The sequence below is a fragment of the Adiantum capillus-veneris genome, chromosome 10 (genome assembly GCF_014529385.1).
Source record: "Adiantum capillus-veneris isolate H3 chromosome 10, ASM1452938v2, whole genome shotgun sequence".
Classification (NCBI taxonomy): Eukaryota; Viridiplantae; Streptophyta; class Polypodiopsida; order Polypodiales; family Pteridaceae; genus Adiantum; species Adiantum capillus-veneris.
The window spans coordinates 20,455,172-20,467,599 of record NC_140940.1 but is presented as its reverse complement, the minus strand read 5'-3'; the positions used below and the strand labels follow the sequence as shown (position 1 = coordinate 20,467,599).

General features: G+C 45.3%; 1 protein-coding gene across 6 annotated transcripts in view; it reads right to left on the bottom strand.

Annotated features, from left to right (window-relative positions):
- The window catches only part of LOC147448528 (uncharacterized), a 111,503-nt gene extending 100,109 nt beyond the window's left edge, over window positions 1-11,394 (bottom strand). For all 6 annotated transcript variants that reach the window (XR_015189359.1, XM_086521101.1, XM_086521100.1 and 3 more), the window contains exon 1: window positions 11,153-11,394. Coding sequence is in view for 5 of the 6 variants with exons in the window: in XM_086521101.1 (XP_086377227.1) it covers window positions 11,153-11,304 (152 nt within the window). In the remaining variant the exon portion in view is untranslated. The remainder of the gene's footprint in view (window positions 1-11,152) is intronic.
- Window positions 11,395-12,428: the final 1,034 nt, after the last annotated feature.

Sequence of the window (12,428 nt, the reverse complement as noted above, 5' to 3'; positions counted from 1 at the left end):
TTGTCCACTGTTGGAAACCCTAATTGCAGAAACCCTAACCCTAACCCTAATTGCAAAAACCCTAACCCTAACTGCAGAAATGACACGTGGCAACCGATGAAACGCGAAATTTCCATACACTTGCTGACGTGGCAGCCTGCAAAACGCGGCGGAATTTTTAGCAATTTTTGGCAGCTTTTTGGAACTGCTTTTTCTATGCACTTGATGGGAGAGAGTAAAAAAAAAGTCTCTTTACTTTATTTTAGCGAGAGAGAGAGAGAGAGAGAGAGAGAGAGAGAGAGAGAGAGAGAGAGAGAGAGAGAGCCTCTTTGCTTTATTTTAGCAAGAGAGAGAGAGAGAGAGAGAGAGAGAGAGAAAGAGAAATTCCTACTTTATTTTCACAAAGCTTTTGAGCTTTTAATTTTCAGCTTTTGGGGCTCTGCTTTTGGTATCCCTTGTAACCTTTATATATGCGGGTTGGCCTCTCACAACTGAGAGCATCTGGACGCAGAGTCTGAGTGTGAGCGCCTCCCCGCACTCTTGTACTTTGAACTCAGATTAATACAAAAAGAAATACCGAAAGGGGCACCAGTCTTTGGGGCCAATATCTCTAGGCACGGAACTCCGTCGGGCCAGTGTTGAATCGATTGTGAATTGTGAACTCTTTTGAAGTGGTTATTTTGTGCTGTTGCGGTAGATTCTTGACTAGGAGTGTCCAAGTCTGTTACAGTTGTCAAAACCCTCCTTCGAAGGCCCCACTCTCTATGGCGAGAGCGGTCTACTATTGATTGCACAAATCTCTACAATGCTTGGACTTGTCGACGATGAGGACGACGACGAGACAGGCCAAAACCTGAAAACGCTACAGGCTGAAAATCTGCAAATCTTTATCTGCTAAATTATGACTCTATGACATGGCATGCCCGCATACATTCCTAGATGCTAGGTGCAGACTCGGAAAACGCGGAACAACGCTGACATGGCAGTCTGGAATTTCTGGTGCAAAAAGCGGCAGTAGTGGTGACGTGGCATCCGTACGGAAAAGAAGATTTTGACCAGCTGATGACGTGGCAACACGTACGGAAACCCTGATTTTTGCGCTGGTTGAAAAATTGGCAGCTTTTGGGTTCAGTTGCTTTATTTTAAGAGAAGCTTTTGGATTACTACTTTTGGGGCTCTGCTTTAGGGCATCCCTTGTAACCTTTAAATACATGGTTAGGCTCTCACTTCTCAGAGCATCTGGACACAAGCCATGTTGAATCAATTGTGAACTATGACCTATTTTGAAGTGAATCTCTGCTATGTCGCGGTAGAATCTTGACTCGGAGTGTCCAAGTTTGTTACACAACCTATGGGTGTAACAGACTTGGACACTCCAAGTCAAGAATCAATCGCGACAGCACCAAATAACCACTTCAAAACAATTCACAGATCACAGTAGATTTGCACCGGCCCGGGGGAGTTCCCTGCCTAGAGATATTGGCCCCAAAGACTCGCGCCCCCTTCGGTATTTCTTTTTGTATTAAAAATCAATGTCAGAGTACAAGAGCGGTTAGGGTTTCACTCTCAGACTCTGTGTCCAGATGCTCTGAGAAGTGAGGCCCTCACTGCATATAAAAAGGTTACAAGGGATGCCCAAAAGCAGAGCCCCAAAAGCTTGAAAGCAAAAGCAGATTCTCTCTCTCTCTCAATGAGAGCAACAAAAAGCAAGTTCTCTCTCTTTCTCTCAAAGCGTAGCCTCAAGAAAAAGCCCAAAAGCAGTTTTTGCGTCGCTTGTGCTTTTTTTTTTCAGCTTCCATAATTCACGCCGCAAAATCCGGAGCTGCTGCCACGTGGCATTGGCGCCAGATTAGGGTTTCCAGCCAGCAATTAGGGTTTGCAAGAAATTAGGATTTCTGTTGTCGATAGCCACGTCATCACTTTGTGACATACCCCCGTCTTATTAGCATTGTAATCAACCGCGATTACGCATGCAAAACCGACAAAAGCCATAAACCGTCTTAGCAGACACTGACTGTTAGTACCTACGTACTAGGAACACACATCTAGCACATGTACCAAATCGACAGTCACATCACACGTTATCACAGGACATCACCACACATCACATGACATTCAACATTCATTCGGATCTTAGACCATGATTTATCGGCAATGTAGCTAGCAATCACATCTAGGTCCAATCGGGACCTCATCGATGTCCGATTGACTAACCCCTATTGCAACCATGTCTATTCGAGATCAATCAGACCAAAATGCTGCAGTCATTTCGTATATCAGTTCCTGCACTTAAGAGAAGTCAAGAACAAATCAGTGTCATAATCAGGAATTCCATTTCATAAAGTCATACAGCAGAATACTGTCAGCTTTCAGTATCCCTGAAGCTCAAAGAGACATCAGTGACTCTATTATCTAAATCAAGGCATCTGTTGACAAAGGAGCGGAGCGACTCCCCTCTTGTGCATCCCACTGCACCAGATCTGCGGCCACGCCGAATTCTCGGTTCCGTTTGGAATAGACTATGCTAAACCAAAAGCATCGAGGTAAAGTTTCACAATCTGAGGAGTATCTGCTAGGTCCTCCTCCTCCATCTACTTCGCATCCAATGCAAGATAGTTCTTGAACTTAACCAAGAACCGCCTTCGGACTTTACCTTTATTCTTCGTATCCTTATGTGCCAAAATCTATTCAAGAACAAGAATCTCCTCGTTTTCTTCCACTTCGGGTTGCTCATCAGGCTCCCCATCATCAGGCACATCACCCTTAAAAGGTTTCAAGAGACTCACATGGAATGCATTGTGAATCCTCCAAGTATCTGGCAGTTTCAATCGGAAGGAGACATGATTTATCTTTTCAGTGATTTGGAAAGGTCCGTAGTATCGCATACTAAGCTTTGGAAAAAGCCTCTCCTTTCCCTTTTTCTTTCGTAAGCGTGCCTTCTCAAAACTTAAGAGCACCCAATCATCCTCCTTCAATTTCATGTCGCGATGATGGCGATCCGCTACCTTTTTCTGTCGTTCTTGAGACTTCTGCAAAGTCTCGTGAACCTTGGCAAAAGCCGTATCCAAATCTCGCGTATATTCATCCGCTTCAAAGATTTTATCTTTCGTGCTTAAGAAGGATGGAACCTTCGCAGCACCTTCAACAATCTCAAATGGCGTCTTCCCTGTCGAAGAGTCTATCGTGTTATTGTAGGCAAATTCCACCAAAGGTAAGTACTTTTCCCATTGAGTCTTCTGATCAAAGATATAAGACTTCAATAAATCTAGAACCACTGAATTTGCAATCTCAGATTGCCCATCAGTCTGTGGGTGGAACAACGACGAGAACTGCAACCGCGTGCCAATGTTCTCCCAAATTGCATTCCAAAACAAACTCGTAAATCTAGGGTCCCTGTCGGAGACAATCGTCTCAGGCATGCCATGCAATCTGAAGATCTGGGCCACAAACACTCTCGCTAAGTGATCCAGCTTGACTGTTTTCTTCACTGGAATGAAATGGGCCTGTTTGCTAAATCTGTCAATAACAGTCCAAATACCATCGTGACCACTCTGTGTTCTCGGGAGATCAAAAATGAAATCCATCGCAATACTTTCCCAGGGGCAAGTGGGTATGGGTAAAGGCTGTAACAATCCCTGTGCCTTATGCCTGTCAAACTTGACCTTCTGGCATACTAAGCAACTGCGCACTCTTTCACATCCTTTTTGAGTCTTGGCCAAAAGAAGTATCTCTCTACTCCCTTCATGGTGGTAGCAATGCCACGGTGACCCGTAAAAGGTGGACAGTGGCATTCAATCATAACCTTTTCCCTCAACGGCTGTGTAAGGCACGACACAGTCTTTCTCATCAAGTAGCCTTCCCGAAGGGAGTATCCAGCTACTGTCTCCCCATCCCGTATCCGTGTGAAAATATCTGCAAAATCTGTATCTGTGGCATACTGATCGACCATATCCTCGAAGCTCCTATGATGTATCGCGGAAATAGCCAGAACCAACGGCTTCCGAGACAAAGCATCTGCCACCACATTCTTCTGTCCCTGCACATGGACAATCTGGAAGTGAAACTGTGACAAGATGTTCGCCCACCGCATCTGCTTTTCCGATAGCTGCTTCTGTGACAAGAAGTAGCGCAAACTCTGATGGTCTGTAAAGACAGTAAAATTCGCTCCGAGTAGGTAATGCCGCCATTGAGTAAGAGCATGGATAACCGCCAAAATCTCTTTCTCATATATCTTTGTTGTCATCTCCGGCCTAGAGAACAATCGGCTCTCGTAAGCAATGACATGGCCTTCTTGCATCAAGACCGCACCCAGACTACGACCACAAGCATCACCAACATACTTCAAATGACTTTTGCAAGTCCGGCAAAGTCAAAACTGGTCCCGTAGTCAATTTCTCTTTCAATGTCCGAAAGGCAGTCACCTCTGTGGATCCCCACGAGAAAGGGACTCCTTTCTGTGTCAAGACATGCAAAGGGTAAGCAACCTCTGCAAACTTTCGAATGAACCGCCTGTAGTACGAACACAGTCCCAAGAAGCTTCTAACTTCATGGACATTCTTCAAATCGGGCCAATCACGGATAGTCTCTATCTTGGTCGGGTCCATTTGCACTCCAACTGCTGCTGAGACAATGTGTCCCAAACAATGTATCTCTGGTAGGAAAAATTCACTTTTCTTTGCATTGATCACCAACTTGTGATCTCGAAATGCCTAAAAGACTTGAAGCAGATGATCTCTGTGTTCTGCCTCATTCTTGGAGAAAACAATGATGTCGTCAAAGAAAGTGCCAACAAATAGTATGTACTCTCGAAAAATCCAGTCCATCATCCGGTTAAATGTTGCAAGAGCATTGGTTAAGCCAAAAGGCATCACCAAAAACTCAAATAACCCAAAAGTAGTCCGAAAGGCTGTCTTGTAGACGTCTCCCGGCGCGATTCGAATCTGATGATATCCACTCTTCAAGTCAATCCTGCTAAAGCACGAGGATCCCTATAACCTGTCGAGTATATCATCGATCCTAGGAATGAGAAATCTGTTCTTGATGGTGATTTTGTTCAGAGCTCTATAATCGATGCACATCCTCCAAGATCATTCTTTCTTAAAAACCAACAACACTGGAGAGCAATACGGTGAAGTACTAGGTTGGACAAGACCCTTTTCCAAGAGGTCTTTTACTTGGTTCATAATCTCTTCATTCTGTGCTCGGCTCACACGGTAAGGTGGCCGGTTCGGTGGTGTGCTTCCAGGTATCAGATCAATGGTATGATCTTCAGGACGAGCAGGTGGTAACTCTCCTGGTAGGCCTTCTAAGAAGCAATCGGCGTGAGTGGAGAAAATCTTGGCGCCTCTACAAGTGGTCCCATATGATCGGGAGTGATCTCGAGCCGCGCCGCCAATTCCGGTGAAATGAAGTTGGCGTTGGCTCCTCCATCAAAGAAAATCAGGGCCTCTTGATCTTTCACTTTGCCCCAAGCTCGGCAAAGTTCTGTACTCTCATCCATGGTGTCGGGATCGGTGCCCACACAATCTGGAACCAATCCTGTTTTCATCTTGCCTTTTCGTCCACGTTCCTCAGTTGCTCTCGAACTCTCAGGCTTGTCGTCGTCCTTATCATTCTGTTCTTTATGTGCCTGTTTAGGGCACTTTGCGGAGATGTGTCCCTGTTCCCCGCATCCAAAGCACTTCCCCTCCTTGATGAATCGAGCTCGCTCCTAAGGAGTAAGCTTGGGTCGTGCATCCTTTTTCTCTGGGTTGCTCTTTTTCTTTCTACTTTCATTCCCAAAAGTCTGTTCGGCTCGTTGTGTCATGTTCTCATCTGTGGGATAGGTCCGACTGCTAGAGTGAATGGCAAAGCTCCGTTTCGCATGACTCATCAACTCCTAAATAGAAGCTGACTTCTGCTCCAAGCAGTGATCTCGGATCTCTGTAGGTAGACTCAAGGTGAACCGCTCAATCTGTTCTCTCAACGAGATCTTCTTGAATGAAGAGGCGGGTAGAAAAGAGCTACAGGATCTTTCACAATAAGCATTGATTGTATCTTTCTTGGTAATCCGAAGATGGTTCCAAGCAGCTCGTATATCCCGTTCATATTCTTGCGTCAACCAAGAAGAAATTAAAAGATTTTTAAATTTCAGCCATTTAACTCGCGCAGTCTTGTTTAAAAGAAGCGCGGACCACCAAGTACGAGCATTCCCCTTAAGATAAGAGGTAGCTCTCCGAATCTTGGAGTGCTCTGAATAGCGTCCTCCCGCGAAAGCGATGTCAAACTGCTGTATAAAAGGCAAAGCCTTCGAAGCATCTGAGTATCTTGAAAAAGTTTCAAACTTGATCAAGTGGCCACCTTCCTTAAACTCTCGGACTTTCTTGCTTTTATCTTCGAGAAAATCATACTGGTTGGCTTTGTAAAACATCTTGTTGTTCGCATAGAAGTTTCCATCATCAGAATCTGAGCTGTCGGTAGACAAGTCCTCAGTAGAACTGTCAGTCCCTGAGCGAGATTTAGCCTTCTTTGTCTTTTTCGTGGCCTTTCCGAAGCTTTGTTTCTTGCTTCGCTTTTTACTTTTCTGTCTTCTTCGCTCAAATCTGAAGAGCTAGAAGAACTGTCAGAAGAAGAAGAAGAAGAAGAAGAAGAAGAACTGGGTACTCCTTCAAATCGAACACGCTTCTTCTGTTTCTTTGCCTTGTCAAAAGTCGACTGACCACCCAAATATCCCAGGAAGTCAGTGCTTTTCTTCTGCTTTTTGCCGCGCTTTTTGGCTTTCTTTTGCGCGTCAAAAAGCTGAGCAATCCGTGCATCAACCACCTCTTGTAATTCCTTCTCTGAATACTGTTTGTGATCAGAAGGTTTCTTGAGAGCGGGTTTCAGGGGTGGTGTAGTGGTTTTCTGCCACTGTGCATGCACTTCTTGAACAGAAGTCTCGCTCATATATTTTGCCAATTTCGGATCCTTCGCAAAACTGAGCCTCATCTTTGTTGCATCGCCGATCAATTGACGACGCTTCATCTCTTTTTGCTCCGCCTGAGTAGGCCGAGGCGGGCCATACTCTCTGTCTGAATCTTCGTTGTGATCCCTGCCCAAATCTCTAGAGGCAGAGGGAGTCGACTGATCCTTGCGTGAAGCCGTAGGTGCCGCGGAAAAAAAAAATGGAGATCGGATTTCCCGTAGCAGAGAAATCGGTCGTGCTCTGATACCATTGTAACAGACTTGGACACTCCAAGTCAAGAATCAATCGCGACAGCTCCAAATAACCACTTCAAAACAATTCACAGATCACAATAGATTTGCACTGGCCGGGCGGAGTTCCGTGCCTAGAGATATTGGCCCCAAAGACTGGCGCCCCTTTCGGTATTTCTTTTTGTATTAAAAATCAATGTCAGAGTACAAGGGCGGTTAGGGTTTCACTCTTAGACTCTGCGTCCAGATGCTCTGAGAAGTGAGGCCCTCACCGCACATAAAAAGGTTACAAGGGATGCCCAAAAGCAGAGCCCCAAAAGCTTGAAAGCAAAAGCAAATTCTCAATGAGAGCAACAAAAAGCAAGTTCTCTTTCTTTCTCTCAAAGCGTAGCCTCAAGAAAAAGCCCAAAAGCAATTTTTGCGTCGCTTGTGCTTTTTTTTTTTCAGCTTCCGTAATTCACGCCGCAAAATCCGGAGCTGCTGCCACGTGGAACTGGCGCCATATTAGGGTTTCCAGCCAGCAGTTAGGGTTTGCAGGAAATTAGGGTTTTCTGAAATTAGGGTTTCGGACAAAAATTAGGGTTTCTGCTGTCGATAGCCACGTCATCACTCAATGGGACCCTGTCTGATGGGGCCTTAGCAACCTAAAGACAGTAAATAAATCCATGCCACGTCACTGGTTTGTGACAGGTTGGCTTGAACTTCTCTTTAAAAATAGGCCTCTCGGCAAGACTTTACAAGTTGGTGTGAACTTCTTTTGCTTCTCTTCTAGGGCCTAGAGTCCTCAGCCGGGATCTGCAGGTTGGCTCCGTTCTCCAGTGCCTTGACACATCAGCAGTTTTGTCACGTGACACATCCAACCCTATGTGTCCGTGGACAAGCTACACCATGACCAAGGTTCAGTTTCGTCAAGTCAGTCTAGAATAAGAAGTGATCTGACACTTTTGTGAGTCTGTTCGCAGACCGTGCATGTCCAGACACTTAGATTAGATGCATATCCTCTAGTTACACACAGCATGATCATAAGATTTCCATCAAAACCCATCAGGAGCATTTTTATAGTACATAGAACTATTTTCCCTATTTTTGACATTTTTCACTTATTATTTTTAAGTGACTTTTGTTGGAAACTAGGTAGGGCAATTTTGCCAAGTTTGTATTTGTATATATAGAAACCTAGCGCTAGCACTTTCTGGCAGAAGAGGCAGCAGGAACCCGGTGTTCATCAGGTAACTTCTCAGCAAGACTTCCCCCGCGCAACAACTCTAGCGTTTCCACTCACCAGAAGGCCTAGCGTTTTTGCATCAGATCAGCCAGTGTTTTCGCATTGCAACAGTCTAGCGACAGAACCACAGCAGATCAGCCCCAGCGTTAGCAGATTCCCACCGCAGGAACCATTTTCAGCCCTAGCGTTTTTGGATCAGCATACCATCCTAGCGTTTTGCAGATCCTTCGCGACGGAACAGTTAGAAGCATCAGCGTTTTCAGTTTTTAGCACTTAGGCACAGCAGAACAACCCCCGAACCTCGCAGATCTCACCTTCCTACAGCAGATTCTCACCGCACGGTTAGATCCCGCGAAGTTTGCAGATTCAGCCTGGAAAACGCAGATTTCAGCATCTGCGTTTTCCGCGCGTCGTCGTCATACCGTCGTCATCGACATAGAGTCAGAATTCAGCAGATAAAGATTTGCAGATTTCAGCCCTTAGCATTTCCAGATTTCAGCCAATCTCATCGTCGTCGACATCGTCGGCAAGTCCAAGCATTGTAGAGATTTGTGCAATCTATAGTAGACCATTCTCGCCATTGAGAGTGGGAGGGTTTTACAACGTCTCTGGTTTCGTATTCTCTTCTCTCTCTATCTCCCAGTCTCATGCACCTTCACGTACAGTGTGTCCATTCACTTTGTTTGTGTCCATTGCACTCTCATTAAGAACGGAAGGCTCTCCCTTCCATAAGTAAAAGGAACCTTGAGCACAGTTCGGAGCACTCATCTTGAGCAAAGTTCACATTCACTTCCGCTGCACCTTACATTGGTATCGGAGCTTTAGCAGTGTTCTGTATCACTCAAGGAAAGAACCACAAGAACCACAGAATTTGTTTTTGCTTGTTGAGGTCACACGAACCCAAGTTCACTTGGGCGTGTCGATTCCTAATTGTGTTTTTGAAGAGTGACAAGAAACCCAAGAAAGAAGGGCTTGTACAGCCTCCCCTTATGCCTCTTTTCACTCATTGAGAGCGGACCGTGCACTTAGCGGCCGGCCAATCGACGTGAGGTGGGAAAAAGCAACCTTGGTGTGAGCGCAAGGCCGCCAAGGGGTGCGCCCGCGGAAAAGAGCAGAACTCGGGTGAAGAGAAGATCCTTCTCTAACATAGATTGCAAGAGAAAGAACAACCTCAAGAACCTCAAGACCCTCAAGAACCCCAAGAACTCAAGACCCTCAAGACCCCCAAGAACCCAAGACCCACAAGAACCCAAGTTCCTCGTGAACTTAAGAACCAAAGAACACAGTGTATGGTCATCACACGAAGCGGAATGGATACTTCGCATGGAGATGATGGGCATGAAAGTAGTGAAGAAGAATTTCCTCACCATGGAGGTTTTCTTGACCCTCCCCTTTCACCACCTACGCCCGGGATTGCACCAAATCCTATGGAGGCCTTGGTGAAATCAATGATGGACATGATGGCACGACAAGAAGCGACTCAGTTGCCTCCCCGTTATTCCAAGTCCTATCTTTCCTTGATTACCCATGGTCGATTGAATACTATTACTTGGGAGGAGATAGTCCTAATGGTATTGGACCAGGATGAGCGGTTCAATGCGGGAAAAAAGTGAAGCTCCAAAGCCTTCACTAGTTCTTCCAAAAACGACAAGAAGCAAAAGGGTAAGAAGAAAAGAAAAAGATGGCTTACTACAAAAGAGCAGTTTATCATTCTAACATATAGCAGCTTAATCCAGCATCCTTTATACTTGGATTCCTTCCTAGCACACATCTTAAGGGTAGTGCTTGGTTAGCTGAGTCTCATCTCACCACCTTGAGATTGAGGTAGGTAAAGCAGCAGACATTTCTCAAGAGACCAGGGCATAAACTTAAATTCAAGGCACATTTTGTATGCAATTGCGCTTGCTATATTAACATCCAAGCCGGCTACCCATCTTTGTTTGGTGGAAACAAGTTTTCTCCAGTCAATGATGATGACCCCAGACCAGAGACAGTTGGGTCACTTCTACTTGAGCTGTACCAGCACTGAGAGCATCTACTACAGACGGAGTGTGAGGGACAATATCAGACAAACCAGGCTCACTGAGTTCTTCCATCCTGACATCGCACCGGGTCTATAGCCAAGAGCTCTCAGTCATTGACGTGCTCTGATCACCTCTACTTGGCTAAGGGCGACTCCTTGCTGTGCTGAAGCAGCTACACAGACAGACAATTCGGGGTATCAGAGCTAGACATCAGAGACCTCTCGAGGAGAGATGGCACCCGAAAACTGTTGGTCCTACAAAGATCATGCAAGCTCTCACAGAGGGTTCCTCTATCTACACCATACTACAGCCTCCCATTATTACAGGACGGAGCTGACTAGGCTTGCATTTTCATGATGATGTACTATCCCACGCATATAGACATGCACTGAGTCCCATTTTGAGTAGTGCTCCATCTAGCCTCATGTATCTCACCCACATTATTTTCATACCTTGTATACGGCACACACACATCCACAATCTACGACACAGTTACACCATGGCAGAGATTCTCTTTCCTGTTCAGTGTATCTTTGACATCAGGATGACACTGATACTTTGTACATGGTATTGTCTCATAGGCCAGTTCTCTTTGACCTCTACGAGACACTAATAAAATCTCTCTCTCTCTCTCTCTCTCTCTCTCTCTCTCTCTCTCTCTCTCTCCCCTTGGGCACCAGAGAGTTCACCAAACACCGGCAGGACTAGCTGTGAGAAAAAAATCAAAGAAGGAACAAATGAATAAACTTACGTGGAGAGGGAGGACCAGGAAAGGCATGGAGGCTTCAACAAGAAACTGGGTCGAAGAAAGTTTTGTAAAGAACGCAAAGAAGGCAACATTGCGCTCGCAAATGCCCGCCGTGTAGCAAATGTCTGCACGCTCATTATAACGTCTGCATGCATCTCTTGCTTGCTTTAAGAGCTCCGCTGATCGCAGAGACCATTTCTGACCGAAGGGGTCTTCTCGTTCGAGGTGGTGAAATACCCAACTCATTAATCACAATGAAAACTACATCACTTTCTATTCTTTTTAGCTTGTTAGAATGAAGAAAATAGGTGATTGGTTTCTCAAGTTAGTGGGCATTTTTTACTATGAAGAGAATGATGGAGGGTCTCGACTCTTGAGACCAGTCTCCTTTCTCTCGTGGCCACCACGTTGTCGTGCAGCTCCGCTCTCATGCTAAGAAAGATACCAGGAAAATGCACATCGAGCTTAATTGAAGCTTACTTGATGTATGATCAGTGTGCATGGCTTGCTATCAAGCTACTTTTACGGTTAATGTATGCCAGATGCGGCTTTAAAGGGCCAACATATGCCTTAGTGATGCTAAAAAAGAGTATGCTTTAAGTGAGCACAGATGGGAGTTTATGATCTAGAACTGCAGTGTTTAAACTGCTCTACCAACCTATCTTTACGGCTTGTCGATTGGAGCTACGGTGAGGAAGTTATGGCAGTTTGAAATTTGAGTCAATACAGATCCGTACCGGATTGGGCAACTGTTGTTGAGGGGACAAAAATGAAGTGAATGCACGGGCCTAAAGTGCTCAATTTGTGGAGCGCATCGATCTTTTTAGATCAGTGATCGGAGTTACAGTTACCAAGATATTGCCAGATTAAATTTCATTGGGGGCCAGTTTCATACCAGTCTGGTCGGCTCGGCCGGTGTGCCATCTGAAAATTTTTTACTTCAACCAAGTTTCGGAACGTCGTGCAGCAATGCTTTGGTTGATATGTTGTGCCATTTGATATGTTGTGCTTGACAAGAATATTATTTATTGGAAATTGCTGATAGCAGGAAATGCCCAACACAGCTATGGCTTAAGCAGACACGAAGTCGAGGGTCTCTCTCAAAATGCAATCACCTATGCTTGCATCTTGAAGGCGTATTGCACTAAGAAGCTGATATGAGCATTGAAATTCACGATGATATTGTTAGTCAAGGACTGTTGGAGGAGAATGTGGTGCTTGGCAATGCTTTGGTCGACATGTGGGCCCTAAGCTATAGTGGCTCTACTGGGGCTTGCGG